The 25,691-nt window shown below is 43.4% G+C and overlaps 3 protein-coding genes across 3 annotated transcripts; 1 reads left to right on the top strand and 2 right to left on the bottom strand.

Moving 5' to 3' along the window:
- Positions 1-5,273: 5,273 nt before the first annotated feature.
- Positions 5,274-7,724, top strand: LOC115664383 (uncharacterized). The gene is made up of 4 exons (XM_056308828.1): positions 5,274-6,059; positions 6,358-6,471; positions 6,621-6,783; positions 7,122-7,724. The coding sequence occupies exons 1-4, from the start codon at positions 5,434-5,436 to the stop codon at positions 7,272-7,274; spliced, it is 1,056 nt and encodes a 351-aa protein (XP_056164803.1). The 5' UTR covers positions 5,274-5,433; the 3' UTR covers positions 7,275-7,724.
- A 1,463-nt stretch (positions 7,725-9,187) lies between these two features.
- Positions 9,188-10,517, bottom strand: LOC115662747 (30S ribosomal protein S13, chloroplastic). Its single transcript, XM_030584855.2, has 3 exons — positions 10,333-10,517; positions 9,571-9,795; positions 9,188-9,474 (listed from the first exon to the last, which is right to left on the bottom strand). Exons 1-3 carry the CDS (start codon positions 10,447-10,449, stop codon positions 9,307-9,309), a joined length of 510 nt encoding a protein of 169 aa, XP_030440715.1. The 5' UTR covers positions 10,450-10,517; the 3' UTR covers positions 9,188-9,306.
- A 6,167-nt stretch (positions 10,518-16,684) lies between these two features.
- On the bottom strand, positions 16,685-21,960 carry LOC115666892 (nitrate reductase [NADH]). The gene is made up of 4 exons (XM_030588540.2): positions 20,730-21,960; positions 20,117-20,257; positions 19,147-19,379; positions 16,685-18,288 (listed from the first exon to the last, which is right to left on the bottom strand). Exons 1-4 carry the CDS (start codon positions 21,727-21,729, stop codon positions 16,960-16,962), a joined length of 2,703 nt encoding a protein of 900 aa, XP_030444400.1. The 5' UTR covers positions 21,730-21,960; the 3' UTR covers positions 16,685-16,959.
- Positions 21,961-25,691: the final 3,731 nt, after the last annotated feature.

Here is a 25,691-nt window from a genome sequence, read left to right on the forward strand (position 1 = left end):
AAAAATAAGAAAAGAAAAAAAAGAAAAAGAAGAAAAAAAACTGATTCTCAAAATTGTGCCGAGAAATAAGAAGCAACTTTTTTTTACTTCTTATTTCTCTTCCAAAACTGTTTCTCGGCACAAATTTTTGCAAAAATGTGCCCGGGAACAAAAAGTTTACTAAACGCATTTCTGTTCCCAAACTATTTCTGGGAACAAAAAAACAGAAATTTTCACTGTTTGGCACGTTGCCAAACGGGCCCTTAGAGTATTTAAATAATAAACCATGCCTCAACTTAAGCTTACGTTTTGTGCGATCATTTTGTTGGGAAGTGTTTGGACATGAACAGTGAATAATAGTACCGTGTTGGAAGAGAAAATTAAGAGATTTCGTGTCTCAATTTTCATGGCATTATCCATACGAAAAACCATGATATCTTTAGATATTCGTGTTTTTATCATGGCAACAAAATCACGATAGATACGAGTAACCTCTTATTGATTTTTCATAAGAAAAAGCACTATAGCAAGAGTAATCGTCAACAAAAATGACAAAATAGCGAGAGTCTCTCGTGGTAGGTGTTGGAGAAGGTCCCTAAATGTCAGAGTGAATCAAAGGGAGCATGAGAGACGGATTCATTAAGATCAAACGGTGAGGCATGATGTTTTCTTGATTGGCAAGGCAAGCAATCAAAATGTTTGTCATCAATACAACCTAAATGACCACTTGAAATCAAAGATTTTAATCTAGAAGAAGAAGGATGACCTAACCGAGAACATCAAGTTTCAGATGATATTGTGGCAGCACAACCAACAAAAGAGTTGGGAATATTTAAGGAAACGAGCTCAAATAGACGTCCTACTATACAGCCAGTTCCAATGATCTGTCTCGTCCATGGATCCTGCACATAACAGCCATGAGAAGAGAAGTGAATATCCAAGTTCATAGAATTGTCCTACTAAAATCAAATTTGAGAGAGTTTGGGAACCATGAAAGTGTTAGGTAAGGACAATGTGAATGTGGAAATGTTTCTTATATGGCTGACTTGCATTAGAAAATTATCAACTATGTGAATAGTAGGTGCATGTGAAGGCATGATTTTGACCGAAACAAATAATAATTTGATGTCATATGATTGCAACAAGCGGAATCATAATACCATGAATCAGAATTACCTGCAGCGATCGATATATCATAATAAAGAGACGAGCTAGAAGTACAAGATTTTCAAAGAATGGAATGAAAATTCTGTAACGAGAGAGCGACAAACAATTCATTGGGAGAAGCCTCTATCGTAGTAGCATTGGCAGATGAATGTGCATGTCAACCTTGGCTTTGGGGTTGATTGTTCTACCCGATTGCTTGCTTATATTGTAATCAATAGCAATTGGATACCACATGACCATACTTTCATCAACAACTTAAATTTTTAGAACAAATGACATTTGGTTCCACAAATTCTCGTAAGTACACTGTGTCGTGCATTATTATTTAGATGGCGATTTATTTTTTGGAACGTAGAAAAAGACATGCGTAATTGCAGGTGCAGTATGTACATACCACGTACATGAAGCGAACTTATAGAAAAAGAATGCAAACAATACATGACACGAGAAACGAGACCTTTACATGCGAAGAGCAAACATGCAGGATGGCACTGCCTCCTTTCTCTGAGTTGGAGTTTGCCAAAACAAGCAAGCACTTCTGCACAAGAAGAAGGTCAACCCAGGGGTGAAAAGGAGAGATGGAGAGAAGCTTGAAAAACAGAGATGTGCTGCATAATCTTTCCCTTGCAGGCACAAGCAGATTTACTTTTCAGAGAGAGAGAGAGAGAGAGAGAGAGAGAGAGAGAGAGAGAGAGAGAGAGAGATGTTATTATGCAACTTTTGAACGTATGAACGTGAAATATATGTAAGGACTCAGAGTCTTTGACCAAGAAATAGAGCAATCTAATATACATGTCCAAAAGTGCCGAAGAGTAAAAGAGAACCATCATAAGAAGAGAGGAATTTGTAGACTGGGCACATGCTCAGCCGCCGCGAGTTCATTTTGGCTCGTCCTCTCATGGGACAGAGACGCAGAGATTGATCTGGGGAATAATAACTAACGATTACATAAATGAATCTGCGCTATATATGTGTATCTTTCCTTACTACTTGAGCCTTTGACACACATATTGAGAATGTTATATCTGCTCGTGATTATTCATCTGCATTTGCATAAATCCAATGATATAAGGCCTGAGGTATGCCCAGAAAGGAATGGTCAAACCCACAAAACCCCATCTTTAGCACAAGTCTACTTACATGGTTCTAGCTTTTGTTCATGCGTGTGTTTGTGTGTGTGTGTGTGTGTGTGTGGGTGTGTGGAGAGAGAGAGAGAGAGAGAGAGAGAGAGAGAGAGAGAGAGTTGGTAGGCTTTGTATGGTATGGAAAGCCACGTCAAGCACAGATTGGAGTCAGTTTTGCATAAAACAATGTGGTTCAGAAGACACCAATGTAGAAAGCAGATACACGGATGCAATTTATACAGCGCAGCTCTATATGAGCATGCATGCGTATGAAGGTGAAGTTCATAAAGAAGAAAACAGAAACAGGACAAGGAACGAGGGCTTTTTACTCGCAAATAGCAAATACGGAGGGTGGTATTAGCCCTCTTCTTTGCGTTGGAGTCTAACCGGAACAATGCAAGCAGAAACTGCAGAAGTTAAAAAAAGGGTTCAGGTGAAAGGTGAAACCCTAATCTGCTCAAGGTCAACCCAGATGAAAATGTGAAACTCTTACAACTTGGATATGGATGGATCATCTCCGGCCTGGGATTCAAGTAAGACTCGAGTCATTAACGGTTGAGACTAACCTTGCTTACCATGGATGGAGTCTAGATAACAATTTGCTCTTTATTGAGGAATAGTGCTGACAGTATCCATAATGACATAGTCATGACATAATGGAACTTTAGTGCCATTTATGCTACGCGCGGATGATAGTTACGTAAAAAAAAACTTTCCCCTTGCTACCGAACCTAATCTGTTCCCTTCCTCGAAATTGAGTTTTCGATGAGAACTTCCCCAACCTTAAATAGTATACTCCTTCTCTAGTGGTAGCCGCGAGACAAATATCCAAAAGATTAAAATGAGGCATTTTATGAATTGCCTATTTTTCACTCCGTTCCTAAATAGAGAAGATTTCTGATTGTTGTATCACGTATGTGAAAAGCACTCATGTTTAAAATGAAGAAAACGTGGCGCACTTTCTGGACACCCGGACAATTGATGAAGAACTTATAACTTAGTGGACTCTTTTGAGAGTAGGGTGTGGGAAATAAAAGATGTCCTTGATTAAATGATTTGGAAAATTTCACCAGCCAAGCCTTGATCAGACCAATACAACCATAACCCAAACAACAGCACTCGGTCTATAACCGTGAACATTGAACATGGGATTGAGAATTTCAACCTACTTACACTATGCTTTTCCATCAACAAACAAAAACTAAGAAGAGGATCACCCTCAAATCAAAGAAATTCCGGATACTTTCCCCAAAAGTTCTTCCCTATTGAGAAAACGATCGGTTCCTTTCGAGCAGACAATTGAAAGTTTCTTGGTGGGAATTGAATGGAAAGTTGATCCGAGACTAAATTAAAAGGTACATGGCATGTTCAAGTTTCGCGCTTCGGTTCGTGTTTGTGTACGAATGAAATCGTCCTTCCCATGCCCAAATCCAGGGATTTTGACCCTCCTTCATTAATGACTTGTCCAATCCACCCACGACTTAACAAGTAGGCCGTTCTGGATGATGATAGATTATACCATGTTTGATGGATTTGGTTCCATCCACTGTCCGCGCCACGTGGCAAAACAAAAATCATTGCCACACTATTGCTCCGCATTGATATAAAGACTTCAAAAATTTCTCACCTCGGTTTGTGTAGCATACACGATTCAAAGCCGAATTCGACTAAATTATTGATCGAATAAAATGTGACAACATTAATATGGATGAATATAAATAAGATGTTGACACCTATTTTTTAAGGTCGATCGCAACAGACGATTTGAAAAAGTTAGAAATAAAAATAAAACATCAGGAATCCAAGAAAGGAATAAACTTCGGACAGTGATCGTGGCTCGCCAGCCAAGGTCTTTAAAACTTTTCCATTCAAAATCTCAGCACTTCCTCAAGAATATAGAAAGCTCTAGAGACTATCCTAGCTCGAATATATGAGGAAACCATCGCAATGGTAGCTAAATCCTCAAGTAATAAGTTGGTTGCCAGGGATGAGCGGTTTCAGGTTCCTTACAAGTTTCATCTGAAACGTGAAACTTACTCGTGAGAGCAGGTTTCTCATTTTTTTGAACCTGAAATATACTTTGCATATCTTGGAATTTGAAACCTACTCTATCACAGGTTCTAAGGTCGGTTCCAGAGTTTACTCATATTCCACCCATATTATCAATTAAACGATTGCAGCAAATCATCACTTTTAATTATCACAACTTGATATTATAATCCACTGACCTCAATTTATATTTTGACATACGAAGAATATGAAACTTTAACAAAGTAAAAGTCTTATTCATAAAATGGAAGCTCAGACTAGCAGTTTCAGATTATATACTGACGCCATGGAATACTACAGGATGTCACGAAAATATAAATCAAGAAAAACATAAAAACTTAATTTTAGGTTTTAGGTTCTAACCTACCCGTTAAAAAAAGTTTTTTAATTTTTAGAACCTGAAACTTACCTACGTATTCTAAAACTTGTAATCGATAGGTTTTCACCTATCCAATTCTAAGGTTCCGGTACTCACCCCTTTTGGGTGCCTAATAGAAGGGATCGCTACATCGATCCGCAAAGCCAATTCGAATTAGCAAAAACACAATTCACTCGGCTCGCGTCGCGCTTTATTTACCATTTTCGAAACGAACCGTGAAAATCCGCAGAGCAGACTCCAATGTCCGGTATGTCTTACATGTGCCTCTCCCCCTGTCCGTCTCTTCAGAATGGCGAAGCCGCCGCTGCAAGCCGAGGTTTGTCATCTTCTGATGGCGAGCATTAAATGGAATGGAGGGACACCACTGTACACGATCTCTCCATATTCCCGGTTTTCATCATTGCTCAGATCTCTTATCCCCTTATTTTCTCACCTCTACGCGACACCAAACACCCTGCAAAAATAGACTTTTCATTTCACATCTCTCTCTCTCTCTCTCTCTCTCTCTCAAGTCTCTAATACCCGTCGCCATCATGATGAACCCCTCGAGCTCTGCTCCAACACAAACTTGAAACTTCTGTCCCAACTCTGCTTGTCTTTTGGCTTTTTCCCATTGAAAAAGAGACGGAAGGAAAAAAGGGTGATATAAACTCGTAAACCCTAGCCTCTTGCGCGGTGGAAAAGAGCTGTTCGGAAAAGAAACGAGAGAGAAGATTGTGCCCTGTTCCACACAGCATGTGCCAGAAACCCAGCGGGGCTTCTTCTCCTCTCTCCAAAACGTCGGAAGGGGATGATAAGCCCAGTTTGAATCCGCTGGCCGAGCCTTACACGCCACCTCACTTCGCTCCCCAGAAGCTCCAGCATCATCAGTTTCAAGCTCCACACCTGGTGTTCTCGAGCTGGGGGTGCCCTTCGCCTGTTTACTATTATCTGAACCCTCAACGCCACCTGACGTTTCGCCCTCGACCCATCAAATATGGTGAGCATGTCACCCCGAAAAGGCCCCACCCAGTCTTCGGTGGCGATCTTGGGAAGAAGCTCGGAAAAATGGAGGTTCCAAGAACACCCTTTGGCAAGGAGAGGAGGAGAGGCGGTGTGACGAGCCTCGTGCCTCCTCGGTCGATGAGAGAGAGACAGAGGCATAGAAATCTGACCCGGTCGTCCTGCGGAGAGAGAAAATGGGTTCAGAAACAACACGATAGCAGTGACGAGAACAGACATCGTTTCGATGAAGCTGTTCTTGGTAAGGCTTGGGTTGTTGCGGAGAATGCGACGAACGACGATGTTGTTCGCGATGATCCGGAAGTTTTACTCAACGGAAGCACGACAGTCATGATACGGAACATCCCTAATCAGTTCAAGTGCGTTCGCTTGTGTTCTTGCTATTTGAACAAGTTTTGGTACTTCTTTCTGCTGAAATTTCTTATATTTTGTGGCTATTTATCTTGAAACGGGGAAGTGGGTAATGAAAGGTCGTTAGTGTCGGTTTGACTTCCGAAGTCCCACGGCTGAACACTCTTGCGATTTATTTGAGCATTTATTGCTCTACATGCAGTGGACATATCCTCGTGTGAAACAATAGACGACCATATTCCATCATTTATTACTGATATTGCTTGTTTTGATCACACTTTTGTTATCGTTTTATGTTTGATTTAGGAGGAAAGATTTGTTGTACATTCTGGACAAGCATTGCGATGAAGCGAATGCCATGGCGGATTCAAAGGAGGACCAATCTGAGTACGACTTCGTCTACCTCCCAGTGGACTTCAAGTAACGAGCTCGATCTTGGCCATTAATTTTGCTGTTTGTTTTGAGTACTTCACGATACGGATTGTTGGTTATCTTTTGCTTTGCTTGTGTTCGCTGTTGGATTCATCATTTGACATTCTTTGATAGATTTTGACTTTGATATTGATAAGAACCAGGGCCAACAAGGGTTATGCGTTCGTGAACTTCACGAACCCGACCGGGGCGTCAAGGATGTACCAGGCTTACCACAACTTCAGGTGGGAGTGTCTCCCAATCAAGAAATTGAACTTCAGGAGCAAGAAAGTGTGCGAAATCAGCCCCGCCAAGATTCAGGTGAAGCTTTCATGGACCCCATCTGCTTTCATTTTTTGTGTTGCTCTTGTCCTGAGTTTGAACGGATGGTCATGAGTGTCTATCTGTTGTTACTACCTTTTCTGCCTCGGGTACTATTTTGTTTGATGTTGTTATTTGTTTTGCATATTGTGATAGTGGTCGTATAATCCTCGTAATAAAGGATTCAGCTTAATTATCCCAAGAGAAGTCGATATGGCTTCCGGCATTTGAAGAACCTGTTTAACTAGATTTTGTTTTTATTAAGTTTTGTCTTCAACCGTTGAACCGTATATGGTTGTGTTCTGATCTATATGTGAAAATGTATTATTTATTTATAGGGCAAGGTAGCGTTGGAGTGGAACTTCAAGAACAGGGCCTTCCCGTGTAGGGAGTATCAGCCGGTGGTCGCCGATGGCTGCCAGAAGAACGGTCTGCTCATCGTCGTTGGGAAATGTCCAGGTGCTGCGTCAGCACGAGAAGCTGGAGCCTAAGCTCCCATGGTCATATCTGGGAACAATTTGTTGGGTGTGATGAGATATGATAATGCACACATTCACACCTCAACATCGAAATGGCAGCATCGTGCATGTCTGACTAGGAGTCTCCCTCCCTCTCCCTCATCTGTGTCTAGCAACACTTGGCAGTTGTAAATGGTGTTGATGAGGGGTCTAGGATTTGTTTTCTCCGGTGTCTGTGGACCAAGTTGATAGGTTTACATGTTGGATTTAGGTGGTAGCCTTTTGGGTTTACCATATAACTGAGTCGAGCGTTCTCCTTCCCGTGTTTTCATTCTCTCCCTGGAGGAAAGATAGACGAAGTCGAGGGTGAATTGGAAACACATGGACTTGAGAACTTTCATTTGTATGTTGCTGTTTTGTCTCTTTTTGGAAGAAACAATGTATCGTTTGCTCTATTTGGGTTCATGAGAGATGTGATTGTAACATATATATATTGTATGTGCCAGTGCAACTGATTCTCCTTTAGTTTAGACAGGCTGTACATTGCCTGTTTTAATCAGGCATCATCACTGTTATACTTTGTGTTTGCTTTGCTTTGCTTGATGCTCTCTTTTGTTTCTTGAACAGGTAATAGCTCTCGCTTGAACCCAGTTCATTATATCGGCTCTATCTCAACTGTTGATTGCCTGTGCTCCGCATGTCGAGTCTGCACGATCGACGGTGGAGATAGATCGATTCATGTGGTCCTGGGTCTAGTCGATCTGCTAAGAATGCCCCATCGATAGATGTGTGCTGCTCAGGTCAAGTTCGTGTGCATATTTTCTCTCGTAGATTCGTGACTCGTGACTCGAGATGTGTTGCCAAAGCATCGTCCGTGGATTTAGCCACTGCTTAGCGTGCGGCGATAGTTGCGCCCATCCCATCGGAAACTTACGGTCAATTGAGTTTGAAACTGTAGATTAATCATATATCTCAATCGACTTCCTGTGGCTTAGCCACCTTAACAGCGTGATTGCTCTCTTTCTTCTTTGGAGTTTGGATAGGGAAGAACGTATATGATCTTATTTGGTTAGTTTTTGTCAATGATCATCAAATTTTAACAAACTATTATAGGATGCAAGTGATTCGATGTGAAGAAGACTAGGAGAGTAGACAGGTGAAGTTGTTAGGATTTAGAGCAGACATTGACCACACGGCCTGTGTTAATCTAACTATTCGGACTCGATGGATTCAATTCGTGATCACTAGCAACGCGCCTACCGTACGAGACTCACCTGCTTCAAGTTAGGGTCGTGTGCTTGTTTTAGCGACCATGCGACGGATTGGCGAAGAATATCCATGCCAATCTTCTCCGTGGCAGGGCTGCGGAGACCAATGTGACTCGCTTCAAGTAACAAAAGATATACTCCAGGGACCTCATGAGTTGTCATGAAGGAAGTAATGGGGTACTTAATTGAATCCTGATGAAGATGTGACCCAAAGTCGACGGAAAGAGAGGTGATATGGGCAGCGTGAATGCTCGAGCAATTGATGAACAAATTGCAACCTCAATATGCTACCAAGAATCGACTCCACAAAGATGGCTACAACAAGGTCAGAGTGAAACCGAGACTGCAGAAAAGACCTTGAGAACATTCAGAGTACAGATAATGCAGTACGTAAGCAGAACATGCCGCCGCCGCCGGACCAAGGTATCGCCCGACTCACCTACACGACGCCGCATCCCCTAACTTAACTCATGTTTGTACCGAACACACAAACTACATTTGTCATAACCAGATATCAGCTTCTCCCGGTTATGCAGTCTCTGATTTCGAAAATTGAGAATAATGATGCAACTTCTTGATACTGAATAATCATGTTTCGGACATAGGCAAGAACAAGTTAATGATTATGCAGGAAAGGAGACGCTCCCCAAAGTAAAGAAACCGACGGAACTCGGGCACTGCTGAAGAAAATTTCATTAGCTTAAAAGACGCGTTTTACTTCTCCTGCACAATGGAGTTCAAAGTCGAGTTTCTCGCTTCAGCGATCATCACAGATAAAACGAACCGGTTAAATCTGGCTAACGAGGCGCTTTCTTCTTCCCTGCAATAGCGACGCGCTTGCCCTTCAGCGTCCGGCAATTGTTCTTGGTGCGCTGTCCCCTGCAAGGCAGCCCCTGGATGTGCCTCGTCCCTCTGTAGCACTGGATTTCCTTCAATCTCCTTATGTTGAGCGCATTGAACCGCCTCTGCATCACCAAAGCGCGAAAAAAAAGGGAACGCTAAGAAGGATAGCGCCGGGAGATCTAAGAGAACAATGCAAAAAGGGGAGGGGGGTGGACTACCAAATCGCCTTCGATCATGTACTTGGAAACTTCATCACGGAGCGTGATGAGCTCTTCCTCCGACAGATCCTTGGTGATCTTGTTCTCCATGCTGAGGTCGCAGAGTATCTGGCGAGCTCGGGTCCGGCCGATGCCGTGGATGTATTGGAGAGAGTACTCGACGCGCTTATTGTTCGGGATCTCCACACCTCCGACACGGGCGCACCGGATGCTTAGGCCTTGGAGCTACAGATGACACGCGAAACCCAGCATGAATATGACACCATTCCGCAAGAGGGGTGATCACATCCGTTTCGCTATCCAGCAATACGAGAGAGCAAAAGAACAACAACACGACGCGAATCTTCTGCTCAAGCACATCGACAAAAACCAGCAAAACCCATCCAATCCATTCAACCGAAGCGCAATGTACACGAAATTTTTGAGCAACGATGGCGCGCTAAGCTCACAGTGCAACCAAGCATACGATCCTAAACTTAAGTCAGTATGCCGAAAGAAAGGAATTTGAACCAAACTAAGTCAGTATGCCGCTAATGGATTCAGAGAGCTTCGTGAAATCCTCTCTTTAGCTTAATTCAAAGATCAACAGAAGGCTGGAATGTTCAAATTCCAGTCGATTCTTCAGGAATTGAACGCATATCAAACCGAGCGCGAAGAATTCCGAAGCCGAAGCCGAAGCCCGCAAAGAGAACACGACGAGGACCACCCCCACCCACCAAAGAAGAGAAGGCAGAGGAGGAAAGGGGGAAAAATGAGAATGACCTTGGGAGGGGCGGCGACGGGGAGCGAGAGGGCGGAGAAGGGAGAGGAGGAGCTCCCTCCGCGGTTGCTGATGAGCGAGAGTGACGGCGCCACCGGCGTCGCTAGTGCCTGTGCCATCGTCTTCTTCTTCGTCGGCGTCGCCGTCGTCGTCCGGGCAGCAGCGCGAGCTTTCTGACTTCGAGATAAGAGAGGCCACTGCTAGCTTTTTATCTCTTTCGATTTAAAAAAAAATTGAAAAAGGAAAACAGAAAAAGAGAAGGCACTGACTAAAGGCCCAGGCCCAGGCCCAGCTACGTCGAGAAGAGAACAAGGCCTTGTCGGCCCATGAAGTTGCTGGATCTGGATCCGGGCAATATGGGTTCGGGTCAGCTTTGAGCCCAAAAAGATTTCTAGTTTTTTTTTTTTTAATAGTTGAGTCTCGCTAGTTACATTGGCCTCTTACATTTTTTGGGGACTTGAGAACGGTGTCGGCCCAATGGGTCTAACACAACTCGTGCGCGCCACATTTAATACGGGCCATGTTAATAAAACGACCTTTGTTCGGTAGCCTGGATATAACTTAGGATATGATATGAGTATATTCTACGCATACTGATTCTCGATTTTTGTACACCAATCCCCACGGAATCAAGCACCTGACAAAAAAGGTTCTCCTGATATTTTGTTTGACGAGTAAGTTTTGATAAGTGTTGGTAAACAACTACAATTGTTTCGAATAATTAATCCAGCTAGGTCTAGGCCTAATTGTTTATCGATACGCTAGATGCATGCGAGTACATGGTTGAGTGCTCGTTTCGTTATGTATTCTCCTGTCCCATATTATTTTTCCCGTTATGGGTCTTTTACAAGGGCAAATTCGCGTTTGATGGTAGAAGTTCTTGATTCGACAGTGAGGAGCAACTTTCCATCCCCCGGGCGGGCATCACATCTCTTGCATCCGGACGGCGAAGACACGGCATGGCGATTTTATAGCGCATAGGACCAAGTCACCCTAGAAACACCCATCCAAAGTACCACCACGACTAGTATATTGGCCGGCTCTTAACAGCATGCATGGTTTTTCCACAAGCTTTTAGACTTCGTGTGCTTAGTCAAACTCGCGTGCCTTCTATAGTCTTAGAGGGATGATGCAGTGTGGAAATTAGGATGGTCCTTTCTTTTTTAGTTTTTTGACGTGTTAAAAGAACATATCTAGCCGGGCAAGAAACTTTCTCATCATGATTAAGATGATCGAAGCAACATGCAGTGATAAAGTGATAAAATGCATTGTATATGTTATTATTGATTGTGAAAATACTATTCGTTTATTTATTTTTGCAAGCGATAAAGTGATCATTTTTAGGAAAATATATCAAAACCGGTCGATTTTTCACGAAACCAATGCAGCCGACTGATGAAATGCCAAACCCAAGTGGGTGGGTCATCTCAAGAGAACTACACGTACTTGCAAACGCAATGCATCTCAATTTCATGATACAACAAACATCATGTGACGGTCGCATCAATGAGCTCATCTTTAGCAACTTGAACCAAATGCCATATTCAATGCTGTCTATTTTTAATTTACATAGTTGGAGAATATTTGAAAGTAGAATCGAGCATTGACCATGTGTAGAGCTTACTTTTGTTCCTTTTTCTCTGTTCTCTTTCGTGCTATTCTATTGACTTCACGAACCAAGTAGAAAGCAAGCGAAAATCCAACAGAAATGGCCGGCGTAAGTGTCAAACCAGTTTTTTTTATGCGAGAGGAGATTAACATATTACTTTTGCATTGTCCTCTACTAGACCAAGTTGGCATGTTATCTCCCTCGGATTAGACATATTGACAAGTATAAATACGTGCATTTTATTATTTTTCATTTCTCACTTTCCTCCAACTCAAACTTCTCGCCAAAGGCGTTTTTGATACCATCATGTTCTGTCTAAGTTAGCGAAAACCATGGGAAGATTTGAAGGGGCTGTTAGGAGGGACAATTACTTAAAAAAGTCCTAAACCTATTTGACTTGTATCAATTCAGTTCTAAATCTTTTAATTTAGCCAATTTAGTCTTAAACATTTTGACAATTTGCCAATGTAGTCCTCTCGGTTAATTTTGGTTAGAAATCGTTGACGGAGACACTGACCATCTTACGTGACATGACGGAATCCGGCAATGATCGCCGGGACCTCACCGGGGAGGCCAGGCCTAGCCCATAATTGGGTGAGGGATGCCTTGCCCGTAGTCGGTGAGGCCGCCACTTACCTAGATCTGGGCGAGAGTCACCTGCCGGTGAGGCAGCGAAGGTCTTGCCTAGGTTTGGGCAAGGGCCGCTTGCCCATGGTCAGCGAGGACAAGATCCGCCTTAGGTGAGGGTCGCCTCGCCTTCGGCTAGCAAAGCCAGGCCTTATTGATCACAATGGAAATAAAAGATGAAAAATAATATAAAAGTTCAATTTTTTTTAAAAAAAATTACAAAAAATGTTTACTTTAGTGCCAGTCGTACGCAGAACGGTAGGCGTTTATGTCAACAATTTTCGGTCAAATTGGCCAGAAAGACTGTATTGTCAAATTGTTAAAAAGTTTAGAACTAAATTGACCAAATTAAAAGGTTTAAGATTGAATTGGCACAAATACAATAGGTTTATCATTTTTCTTTTTAATTTTCCTGTCCCCACCATGGTTTTCCATAACAAGTGGCCTATTTGACTATCTTATCTCTAAGTAAAATGAATAGCTTGAAAGAAGAACGAGTCACAAACAAGTGCATGAGCGAATTCGAAAATTTTAAAATTGTAACAAGTGGCATTAACAACCTTAGCTTACACAATACGCCAAATGCATTCGAACATATTTTGTTATCCATTTTGGCAAGTTGACATTGCGGAATTGACCAAAATTTTTGGGACAAGGAGGAGTGCCTTAACTTTCGTACGGTGCTCACTTGAGTGCTATAACTTTTTTTTGATCACTTGAGTGCCAAAAATTTGAAAAAGTAATCACTTGAGTGCCAAATGTCATTTAGTACCCAGAAAATCTTATGTGGTTTCGCCGGAGTTGACGTGGATTCGCCGGAGCCGATGTGGACTCGCTGGAGCTGACGTGGACAATATTTTAATATTTTTTTGAATTATTATTATTATTATTATTTTATTTTTGCAAAAAAAAATTTCAATGCTAGCGAGGGTCACCGGTGACCCTCGCCGTCTGTGAAGGCCTCGCCCAGATTGGGTGAGGGCCGTCATGCCCTTGGCCACAAAGGCCTTGGGCGAGGCCGTCTCGCCGGTCGCGGGCGAGGCCTTCGCCACCTCGCCTGTGTCGGCAAGGCCGCGATGGCCTCGCTAAGGGCTTTCGCGGCCGTGGGCAAAACGGCCTTGCCGGATCTGGCGAGAGCTTTCGCGGCTGCGGGCGAGGCGGCCTCGCCAAATCTGGCGAGAGCCTTTGTCGCCATGCCTACGGCCACGATGGCCTCACTAAGGGCGTTCGCAGCAGCGGGAGAGGCGACCTCGCCGGATTTGGCGAGAGCCTTCACCGCCGCAGGTGAGTCGGCAGCCGACGAGGATCACCGGCAACCCTTGCCAGATCTGGCGAGAGTCTTTGCCGCCACGCTCACGATCGGTGAGGCCGCGATGGCCTCGCCAAGAGCATTCGCGGCCACGGGCGAGGCGACCTTGCCAGATTTGGCGAGAGCCTTCGCCGCTGTAGGCGAGGCGGCCGCCGGCGAGGGTCACTGGCGACCCTCGCCAACCTTGAAAAAAAAAAAACAAAAATAAGAAAGAAAAATAAAAAGATAAAGAAAAAGAAAAATTTTAAAAATCAATAAATCAATGAAATAACATTAAAAAAATCCACGTCGGATGAAAAATTAATTAAAAAATCCACGTCAGCTCATTTGCCGAAAATGACACTCAAGTGATCTATTTTCGCCGGAAGTGGCACTCAAATTATCTATTTTACTTCGATGTGGCACTCAAGTAAGCAAAAAAAAATTATGGCACTCAAGTGAGCGCCGTACGAAAGTTATAGCATTTCTAGTGTCCTTATCCCAAAAATTTTTGTTAGTCGATAGATGGATATATATATTTTTCTAAATATTAGAATAAGCCTTCACAGCTAATGGCGGATCGACCACCTCAAGGCTCTGTTTTGCTTAGTGTCGCGATGCAATGCACTTGTGAATAAATCTAATCTCCCCCCGTCCTCTTGGGAGTTCAATTCCAAGCTCTCGGGAATAATTTATTGCACATTAAGCCTACCAACTAACATATCGATCAATCATTTAGCCGTCTTCCTATTGTTTTAAAAAGGGCGGTTGGACCCTCAGCAACTGTGACGTGACCGGTGGAGGAGAAGGTAGATTACTATTCCCGGGTCAAGGCGCGGTCTTAGAAGAGACGTCGGGGACATGTTCTTGTTTTGTTTATGTATCGTTCTTCCGTCTTATCTTTTGAATACTCCTTAGTTCGAGGTGGCGAGACGAAAGATTAGTCCTAATAATTTCATACGAGACATGATCGATGGACCAGCTTGAGCATCACCCAACTTGAACATCTTCTTTCTTATCTTTTGAACATTCTTTTATCTCGATGTTTAGCCCTCGAATCGCACCTGGAAAATTTCATCTCTGAGGCCCACTCTTAATGCTCACGAAACTCCAGAGTAATAATACTATGGTGGGCATCAACGCTCTTTCCATAGGGAGTAAAATTTTTAGCTCACGATTCGTGTTCAAATGGACGAGAGAAGTTATAATATGGTCTATGGACTGCGCGAATCAATAACCATGTTCATATTTCATTATGAGAACTTTATCATCAGCGATTTAAATGAATTAGATCGATGAGCTTCAAAGATAATAATAATATTTCTTTTCACCGATACACCCCTTCTCACCCCTCCCCATTGGCTGAGAGACCAGGGAGACCAGGGGGGGTTGGGAAAGAAAAACCGGGTCCTCTTTTAGAAAAGTCTATCCATTGAATAGTCATGACACGGATAAGATGATGTCACCCATTTAACCATTATTTATCTTCATTCCCCACTAAATATGGAAAGAAGGGATCGCCGAAGAGAAAATCTTTACTTTCTTTCGATGAGTTTCGCTTGATCTTGGTCGTATTTCTCTTCGGGGCTTTTCACCCTCTTATTTTTCCTTGTCGGCTACCACAAGGCGTCAACGGGGGCATGTGCCGTGTCCCTACGAAGATCGATGCGATTGGACGATAGTTGAAAGAAGGAGACAATATTCAAAACCACACCACATGGATGAAAGTGAAAGCACATATTCCTCTGTAGTTGGGTTTTCGTTCTTGGGAGACGTGAGGGCTTTGGTATTAATAGTAAAAGGAGAGAAAGAATAAGAGACAGAGGAAGGAAGCGGAGGTGATGAATGATCGTAGGGTTGCGCGCGGCGAGAGAAACAAAGATAAAAACGGCCCTTGCCATGCACCAAGCAGCAAAAGAGAGAGAGAGAGAGACCGAGACCGCAAGAGGCCAAACCCATGCACGTGGTTTTTGCACCTTTGGCTCGCTGCAAAAGGCGTCCTCTTCTTCGGACGCGGCGGTAGTCGTTCCTCGCTCCCGCACATCGGCCATGACCAACGCCCAGGGCACCTTGGATGCGTGGTGATCCATTACTTGTGTTGTGGGATCCCCTTGGTCTCTCTCTCTCTCTCTCGTCATGCCCATCGTTCCGTTTATGCGGACTATTCTAACACTCTGAATCGACGGTTGTGTTTAACGCAGCCCATCGTTCTGTTTATACGAACTATTCTAACACTCTGAATCGACGGTTGTGTTTAACGCCTGCCGTTTGACTCAATCTGGTTAATCTAGAATCGTGGCCCATCGAAAGTTTCACTGCTAGGAACATAGAACATCCGTCAGATCTATAAGATTCGATTTCATTATATGTATCGCGCAAATCATAAGGTCCTATAAATTTAAATTATCTTATAAGATAAATGGCAATGCTGGATTGGCAGGTAACTAACCCCTTTAAACTGAGTTTTAATATACACGGAACCACAAGACGTGATTACTTAGGACATGGGATTAGGATTTTGTAATAGAGGGAGTGTTGGGGAAAATGGCAGTCCAAAAAACAAGAAATGAAAAACATCGGCTGGAGAATGATGATTAAAAGTTCACTATCGTCAAACTTAGTGCCCAAATACATCAGATTTTTTTTACACACTGTAAACTAGAATAAAGTATACCTAAAATAACCGCTATACCGAGGAAATGTGAATAACCCGCGCTTGACGCGCAGATTTTGTCGTTTTCAATTTTTTTTTGTGCATGTAACTTACATAAATTAATCACCAAATATATATATAATAAACCAAAGAAGAGGTCATTCAAAAGGTCACAAGTAAAAGAACCATCGCTTGGATAGCAACTTTTCCTTCAAATTGAAAGAATAGTTTTGATACGGATAAATTTTGTTATCCCTAAGAAAGAAGAAAGCTGAAAGCCCCTACCCTCTTTGTATAGTCTCCTCCTTCATTATCACCATAATACATAGGGACACGTACAAGAGATGAACCAACAAATGGCACGTGGCAATATATAACGCTAGTATATTTACATTCTTTCGCTCAGCTCTCTCTCTTTCTATATATGTATTATATATATACCTTTGCCTCTCCTAAAACACTAGCAATGAATTCTTGACGTCGTAATTCATCTTCTCCAAGTGGGGCTGCACCGACTGAATCATTACCGGCGGGCCGCATGCCAGCGCCAGCGTCTCCTCCGATCCTTCGGGGACGTGCTCTCTCAAAATGCCATCGGTGATGAACCCGGTGCTGTATTGCCAACCTTCTTGAGCCGACTCCTTGAGCACGTACCACACCTTCAACCGGTCGTGCTTCTTCGACCACCCGTCGAGCTCTTCCCTTAGCACAATATCTTCCTCAGTCCGGTTTGCGTAGACCACGTACATCTCGGTCTCGTCCTCGGGGTCCTTCAGGATCGCTTGGATCACTTGGTAAATCGGTGTAATGCCCGTCCCGCCAGCCAACATGGCCAGCTTCTTGGCAAACTTTGGCTTGCCATGCACTAGGAAGTTACCACGTCCGGTGTATTCAATGTGCCCTAACGGACCCTTCACGTCAAGGAACGAGCCCAAGGGGAGCGACTCCAAATATTGCGACATTAGCCCACCGTTAGGGAAATTCGGATGCACGTTCTTGAAGTAGATTTTGACCAGGAGCTCGAAGTAACCGACCTCATCCACTCCACTCGTCGGCGTGTACGCCCTCATGCAAAGCTTGTTCTCGATGGTGCCGCATACGAATATGTGCTTCCCCACGGGCAACCCGAGCACCTGGTCCTCGGATGGGAGAGCAAACCGGAAAATGCGGACGTTGTGCGAGATGGCCGTCTTCTCGACTAGTTTGCACGGGATTTTCTCGCGCGGGACAAGGGCAACGGGGCGAGAGGGCGTGATTTCCTTGATTGGGGCCAAGTAGGTGAAGTTGGAGGACCCGTGCGCCGAGTTGTTCGGTGAGGACATGGTGGAGTCGGACGTGTAGCCGGTGGTTATCAGCTCGCCGATGCGGTAGTCCTCAAGGAGCTTCTTGGCCTTGTCGGAGTGGATGGCGTCAAACTCCTCGGTGCAGTCGGTGCCGGCATTGATGAGGATGCTATCGGCGCCGCCCGGGTGGTCCTTCAGGAACCTTGTGCAGTCGTAGACGTGGCCGTGGACAATGATCCATGCCGAGTCGGCCAAGTTGTGCTTCTTGACCTCGGACTCGGACATCATATTCGTGACAGTGTTCATGAAAGGTGAAGAGACGCTCTTCTTGAGGGTTTGGTTGCCCTCGGCCGACTGCTCGAGGTGCTTCTCCCGGGCCATCCAACCGCCGGATTGGTTCCCCGGTTGGGTCGGGTGCTCGAAGACGATCCCGACCTCGCCCTTGTGCGGTCGGCACATGTTGGTCTTTACTCGGAACCAGCAATTATTCATCATGCCCTGTTAAATCAAAGATCCATGAGAATTCTCGTCTGCTGACCAAGTCAATGCGGACCAACCCACTTGTCCCTATCTGAATATTATTACAATATAAATACAGTCCCGTGCGAATAATTACCATGGAAAGCGAGACATCTAAAGAGTGAAAGGCAAATCCATCTTATCTTCCCGCAGTGTAATCTTTACAACCCAGACAAACGAAGCTCAGATTCTACCAAATTATAGAGTTAGGTAGGCTCACAAGTCATCCTTGCCTTACCTTATCAGTCTCGTTTTGACAATTACGTGCAAGATGCGGTCCTTTTCCCAGACTCTAGTGCACTTACATATATGTTTTAAGTTCCAAGTTTAACTGTCTAAGACTCTTCGTAAAATAAAAAACCAATTTTCCCTCAAAAACTTCATGTGGTCATTTGCTAGCACAACGGTAATTCTTGCATTATGATAATCAATCACTTCAATGCTCATAGTACTAGTGAATAGAAAATGATATTTCATATATCGTAGTAACACACGAGATAATTTTACCTTGTATAATAAACCTGATTTAGAAAATCAATTTGGGTTCTCGAATATCATTAATAAGTTTGAAAACCCATTTGGAGCTCACCAAGATTATCATACAAAGCAAACTTTTTCTAATCCTTACTTAGCTAAGATTTCTTCACCCAATTATCTGGTTAAAAACTACACTTATAATTCAGCTCTTTTCCACCCTCGAGATTTACTCTTTCCGCCTCAGGTGGAGCAACCAACATCAGGTCGGCAGACAGACAGGCCTCGTATTGCGCCAACCACGCAGAGAAAGGGACACAAACCTAAAAAAATGTCACAGGTCAAATTACTCATTAAACGTACCATGAGGTTCCAGATGAGCTTCTCGGGCTGGGTGTTGAGGGACTCGTCCCAGGCGCGGACGGCGATCTCCTTGCCCCCAAGCAGGTGCAGCACCTCCACCTCCAGCGACCAGAAGCACCAGCACCAGAACTTGCCGTACCTGCTTGGCTTCTCCGGGTGGTCCAGCGCGCACACCTGCCACGTCTCGCCGCCATCCAGTGTCACCTCCACACGTGTCACCTTCTTCCCTCCTCCTGCTCACATAAGTCATTCAACAAAAAGGTCCGACGTCAGCCAAGATATTTTTTTCCTCGTGTGTACCATATTTCTTGGCATTCCTTCCACTTCTCCCCACGAAACAAAACAAAGAAATCCTTATTTTATTTTATATGTGAGTTCGTACCGCAACTATTTCGATCCACAAATCGGTCACTATACAGAAAAGACACATTGCAGGAAGCAAAGTCCAGTCCGCCACTCTGCTGGCTCATGTTTCCCGAATCTCTAATATTTCTAATGTATAATCACTTTATAAAATTGATTAATTATCATAATCCTCCACTGGTTTTGATCAACAAATATTTCTAATGTATAATCACTTTTTGAAGTAACTATTTTGCACGGCGAAAGGTTTTGCCTAGTACTGAAAATTATTTCATGAACTATGAACGTTGATCATGTGAACCGTGAAAATCATTGCATCTAGACAATGGAAAATTTTACGCGTATCCTACTCCCACGGACTCACTTTGTTATAATTGTTAATTTTTTAATCAAATTTCACTGGATGTCTTATACATATACACGATTTAACTGACTATAATGCATTGAATTCGCATAGACCCGAAGCTAGGCTCATCGAAGCTTGCATCGACATCATTTGTTTTGTACTCATGCGTGGGGAGTAGATAGATAGATAGATCCGAGCTTGTTTTCTCATGAAAGAGTGCAAACAAACGATCCCTGCGAATAAATATTCCAAAAGGCTCACCGGAATAAGCATAGCCCCTCAACGTGTAGGGCCTCTGAGTCGTCCACGAGTTGATGGGCAATATCTCCTCATGGCACGGCGTGGTTATCACCGAGTTGATGTTCAGCTCGTTTATGATGTACTCCGGCTTGTACCACCATGCTGTACCAAAGCAAACTCGTGACCGAAAAATTCATAAAAAGAAGAAGAAGAAAAAAAAACACAAGATCTTCAATATTACCCACGATTTTTAACCTCAATATCCGAAAGAGACCGACTGACAAAAAGCCAAAAGGTCGATCTCAATTCCACGTCCTAATCGAAACTATTAATTATAACCCCACCAACCTCCCCCCATTGAAATTTGGAACAAGACCCTTTTGTGGTCTGTCCATTTCCAGCGGAGAGAATAAGACTTCACAGAGATTTCCAGCCGAAATTTCTAGAGAACGGATAATCAATTCCATTATTGCCCAATCGAAATTCCCGTCTCTCTCGTCAACGAAAATAATGCATTCCTCGTAAAATCGAGGAATTAGGAATCATTTTGGATCTTCGAGCTGGATTCGAAGCATCGTGACGGATCTTAACACCCGCTTTTTTTGTACATAAATTAGGCGACCGGACACCGTACCTTCGGCATTAGCGAGCTCGGCGTCCACATGAGAAGGGAGGACCCTGTTGTCCTTGTAGTGGTAGTAGCTCTCCGATTCCTGCGTCGTCACTACGATCCGCTTCAGCCACTTGACCATCCGCCCGCCGATGAACCCCGGGATGACCATCCGCACCGGGAACCCGTGGTCGGGCGACAGGAGCTCCCCGTTCTGCATGTACGCTAGGATGATGTCCCGGGACGGGTCCATAGCGACCTCCTTCCGCACGCTCGTCCCGTACTTGGACCCGCCGCCGCCGGGGAGGTCCTCCGCCCCCTCGAAGCACACATTGAGGGCCCCGCCCCCGCGGCCCATGATCCCGCACCGCCGCAGCACGTCGCGGAGCGGGACCCCACGCCACACCGAGGTGGATATCCCGGCGGGGCCCCAGTTGAACCCGATGGTCTGCTTCACCATGTTCTGCTCCTTGCGGCGGTTGCCGGCGCACACGAGCGTGACCGGGAACTCGCGGCTCGCGAACTCGGTCGCCAGCTGGTCCATGGTGAACCGGGCGGGCCGCTTGACGAGTCCGGTGACCTCCACGGTCCAGTCCTGCCACGAGGCCCGGGGGACGGGCCCGTGGTTGCGGACGTAGTGGAGCGGGACCGGGGTGATGAAGCCGTGGTGCATGAGCCGGGCCAGCGGGGGCTCGGCGTTGAAGGGGTGCTTCCCGGTGAGGCGGACCATGGTGGGGTTGCGCTCGATCCAGTGGTCTGCCGTGGCCTCGTCCCGCGGGTCGCGGACCGACGACTCGACCTCGGCGTTGCCCTTCTTGATGAGCTCCCTGTAGGCGGTCTCCGCCTTGGTCTCCCCGTCCTCGTCCTCGCTCGACGAGTCGGCCGGCTTGGTCGGTGCGAAGCTGCGGCCCCTGATGGGGGAGTCGGGCCGGTGGGTGGGGCCGGGCTTGAAGGGGCGGGCGACGCCGCCGCTCATGGCGGGCTCGCGGTGGGAGTACTGGCGGTTGTCGACTGAGGCCGCCATTGGAGTGACTTTTTTTGGATGAGAGAGAGAGAGAACTCCTTTTTGAACTGTTTTTTTCTTCGCTTGCAAAGTATTTCTTTTCCCTCAGGAGTGGGGGAGAGCTTGGTTTCCTCTCTCTCATTGGTCCGACCCATCACGGTGGAGTATATATAGTATAGGCCATGGACCTCGGAGAAGGAGGAGGAGCGATGTGCGAAGAAGACGACGACTGAGCCCCCACCATTTCTTTCGGGCCCCCACCTGATGCGACTGAGTGATCTCTCGGTCCGGACATGGTTTTTCGTTTCCCAACAACATTATGACACGAATCTAATATATATATTCAACTAAATTCGAATCTAATTTGGTTATTATACTAAGTTGATGCGAAAGCTTTCCTGATCCCTTAATTTACATATTCGTTTTCTTTTCAATTAAGATGCAATGAATGTCATATTATTGTACTAACTGATGCGATTTATAAGAATATTACGCGACACTTTTGAATTGTGTTTGTTTAATGGGTGGAGCAGCGGGGCGACTTCAGCTATAGATAGATGTGGCTCCAGAGCAAAAGGGGTGCTTGGCAAGAGCCACACACACGCAGAGACGCATAAAGAAGGAAGGGCGGCGGGCCAAAGAATAATGGTCACCACACCACTTGTTTGTATTCGATATTTGACCACCACCACTATTTTCTTTGGTTTTTTCTAATGCTTGCATGAGGGCGAACTGCCTTTTTTTTTTGTTGTTGTTTAAGCAAAAGCGTTTGCCAGCGGAGCATGCCGCCAACTTTGGCTAAAATTGGACAATCTATCTCGTGCCAATACGACTCTTGGAGGCTTTACTGTTGTTACATATGGAGTTTTACATATTTCTATCATATGCCCATGTACAATTTACCGCATCTCATGTCATAATTTTACGTGAAATCTCGATCGAATGGCAAAAGGAGCATTATGACTTTTTGAATAATGCCCACGACTTCATCAGACAATTCTAATATTTACCCGAGCTGACATCGAACTCATAATTTTAATCAATACAAGGTGCTATTAGGACTCGAAGCAAGCCACAAGGAGGTGTTTTGTTTCCTCTATTTCAAAGTCTTATTTTGTGGGCTAACCTTTCATCAACAGTGCGATTGATTCGTGTATTAGCTTAATCTAAATGAGAAAAGGAAGAGGCCAATGTATTGGAATTGGTCACCAAATTTTGTCGTATGGTAGTATAAATCATCCCACGTCATTAGTATTTCCGCCAAGGGAGGATGACCAACACGAAATATTTATTATTTGATAAATTGGGATGTGACCAATTGATATATGTTCTTGGTGCCATAATGACCTAATTTTTTCCCGAATTTTCCCCGCTTCACTCCTCCGCCTGGGGCAGGGGGAGTGGCTACGCCTCTTCACCCCGCGAAAGAAAGATTATACATATATAAAATTGATATTTTTTTACGAATAATTTGATTATACATAGTACAACTATACTATAGAGAACGACCCTACTAATCATTTCTAGATGTTGGCTTAGTCAATCATGCACTATGACGGATTGCTTGTAAATGTACGTAATTGAGAGCGTCTTGGGTTCAAGGAAATCGATAATGAGAACACATATACACAATAAAGATACGTACTGTGTGTGTGTATGTATGTATGTATGTATGTATGTATGTATGTGCATGTACTTAACAGTTTACACAGGTAGCTACTATACATTTGAACGACGCATCCTGAAAAATTCATATTAATAGGGGGGTGGATGATATGATTTTTTCGGAGCACCTAAAATTCTCTCGCTGCGCACCCGTTTGTGGTTTGAAAAGTATTTAAATTATACATGCATTTACTATGGTCTTTCAATTGAATTTCATTTCTCCCTTGCAATAAGAAAAATAAGAAAAAGAACTAACTAGTAATGGCGCACGTTGGACCACACATTTCTGATTTCGATAGGATGAGCAACCGGAGCACAATATCCATGAGCGGGCATTATGGTTTTACAATGGGAGAAACAAAACATTATTCAAGTGAAAATTAAAACATTATACAAAATTCTATAGCGATTTTCAGGTGCATATTGAGAAAAAGAAAGAATAATAATATTCAAGATGATAAATGCGAAAAGTAAATATCCGGTACAGAAAGAATATACATTTTGAACTTTCAAATTGTTTAAGGCTTTCCGATCATGTACACAATCAATACGAATAACGGACGATTAAATCTGCCGTTATAAAATCAATATGAATAACGAACGATTAAATCTGCCGTTACAAAATCAATACGAATAACGGACGATTAAATCTGCCGCACGTTACGAAATTCGTAACAGTTTGAGTTGAAAAAAAATAAATCAGAAGGCAAAATTGGGCTCGTTGCGAGGCCCACTTTTCGGTCCTGTAATCGTGTAGACGGGATGCGCACTCGTGCTCAAGTTTCAGCTTGTTGGGCATCGGATTTGCACCCCCTGCGCCTGCGCGCAAGGCATAATGTTTGTGCTATGATAGTTGCCACTTCAAATGAGTGTAACTGTATATAAAGCACTCCATAGCCTTCTTTCTTTTCCAATGTGGGACTAGTGTTTTTTTTCACTTCCCACTTCCAACTCAATGGTGTACTTTGAGCATAAATTTCTTATTCATTCACCCATCAATTTATCCCATATTTCCAACAATAGTTAGCCCTTCTTTCGAAAAAAGAAAGTTTACCGGTCTCTTATTGAACATTGAATTTTAGTTATTATTCATCGATATGATTATTCTTTCTCGAAATGAATATGCTAAAACCATTTTTTTCTAGTTTGTTTTCACATTGAAGTTCCTTTTACGTAATTGGATTGATGAAACCATATTATAAAAAAAGGCTGAGACAATTTATTTAATTAACGACGCTAATGATGAAGATATCATGAAAATAAGGGACAAGGTGTCTATGTTGTGTTAAATAGGTATAGAGTTTAACTCCGACGACAGTGCATACATTTTATAATATCAATACCAGAAAGTTGAATTGGCCATCAATATTTTAAATTCATATAAAAGGAAAAAGTAATGAACATATAATTCTTTAGAATTTTATAGAAGATTGAATTCGTAAACAAAACAAAAGAAAAATCAACTTAAATGCGTACTGCTAGCTTCTCAATTTCCATCACTTAATACCCCGTCTCGCATGTAGGCCAGTTCTAACACATGAAAACATAAGACATAGACAGGACCACATGAACCAAACAACCCGACATAGGAAAGCAAACGGTTTAACAAGAGTAATAGACAGAATAAACATAAGAGGGAGTGTCGGGATTCGATATTATGATACCCCATTTTTGAAAAACCGGTTCTTTTAAAAAAATTTAAGCTATCAAAACGCATACTATAATTTATATATAATATACTATTTGACATCCTTAACTCTACCAATATTGACTTCTTTTTGAGGCAATATTTGGTTCAATAGAAACGACCAAAAACCCCAAAAAAAATTATCAACAGACAGTCTTAAAAGTAACTATACTTATATTTTCAATAGAACCTTGGTAGAACCATAGAACCTCGCTATAGATATGACCTATACGCAATCGATTCTTTCTTCCCCAAGCTGCCGTCGACTACTAATATGAGCGAAGCTTAAAAGATCAGATAGATTTCATGTCTGAGAATTGCAAACTGTAAACTTGATGTGCATGTTACCGTATTGTCTACGACGACATAAATAACTGACGAATTGTCTAGGTTATATTTGCTTATGTAAAAAATTGTTTGGCCTAGAATGGAATGAGCGACAAGGAGTCGGGATGGGATTTCGTTCTTACACTTGGGTGTTTTCCAAAGGATTAAGAGGAAAAAAAATTAGAGGAAGTTGAAAATACGAAAATCCCAATAGAGAAATAGAGAGAAAGACAAGCGAGTGCATTTTGAAATTCTACTACAAAATTTTGGAAAAAAGTCACAAAAAAACCTTAAACTATGCCCA

The sequence above is a fragment of the Syzygium oleosum genome, unplaced genomic scaffold, assembly GCF_021117445.2.
Source record: "Syzygium oleosum isolate NSW1041296 unplaced genomic scaffold, Sole_v2.1 Sole_v2.02, whole genome shotgun sequence".
NCBI lineage: Eukaryota > Viridiplantae > Streptophyta > Magnoliopsida > Myrtales > Myrtaceae > Syzygium > Syzygium oleosum.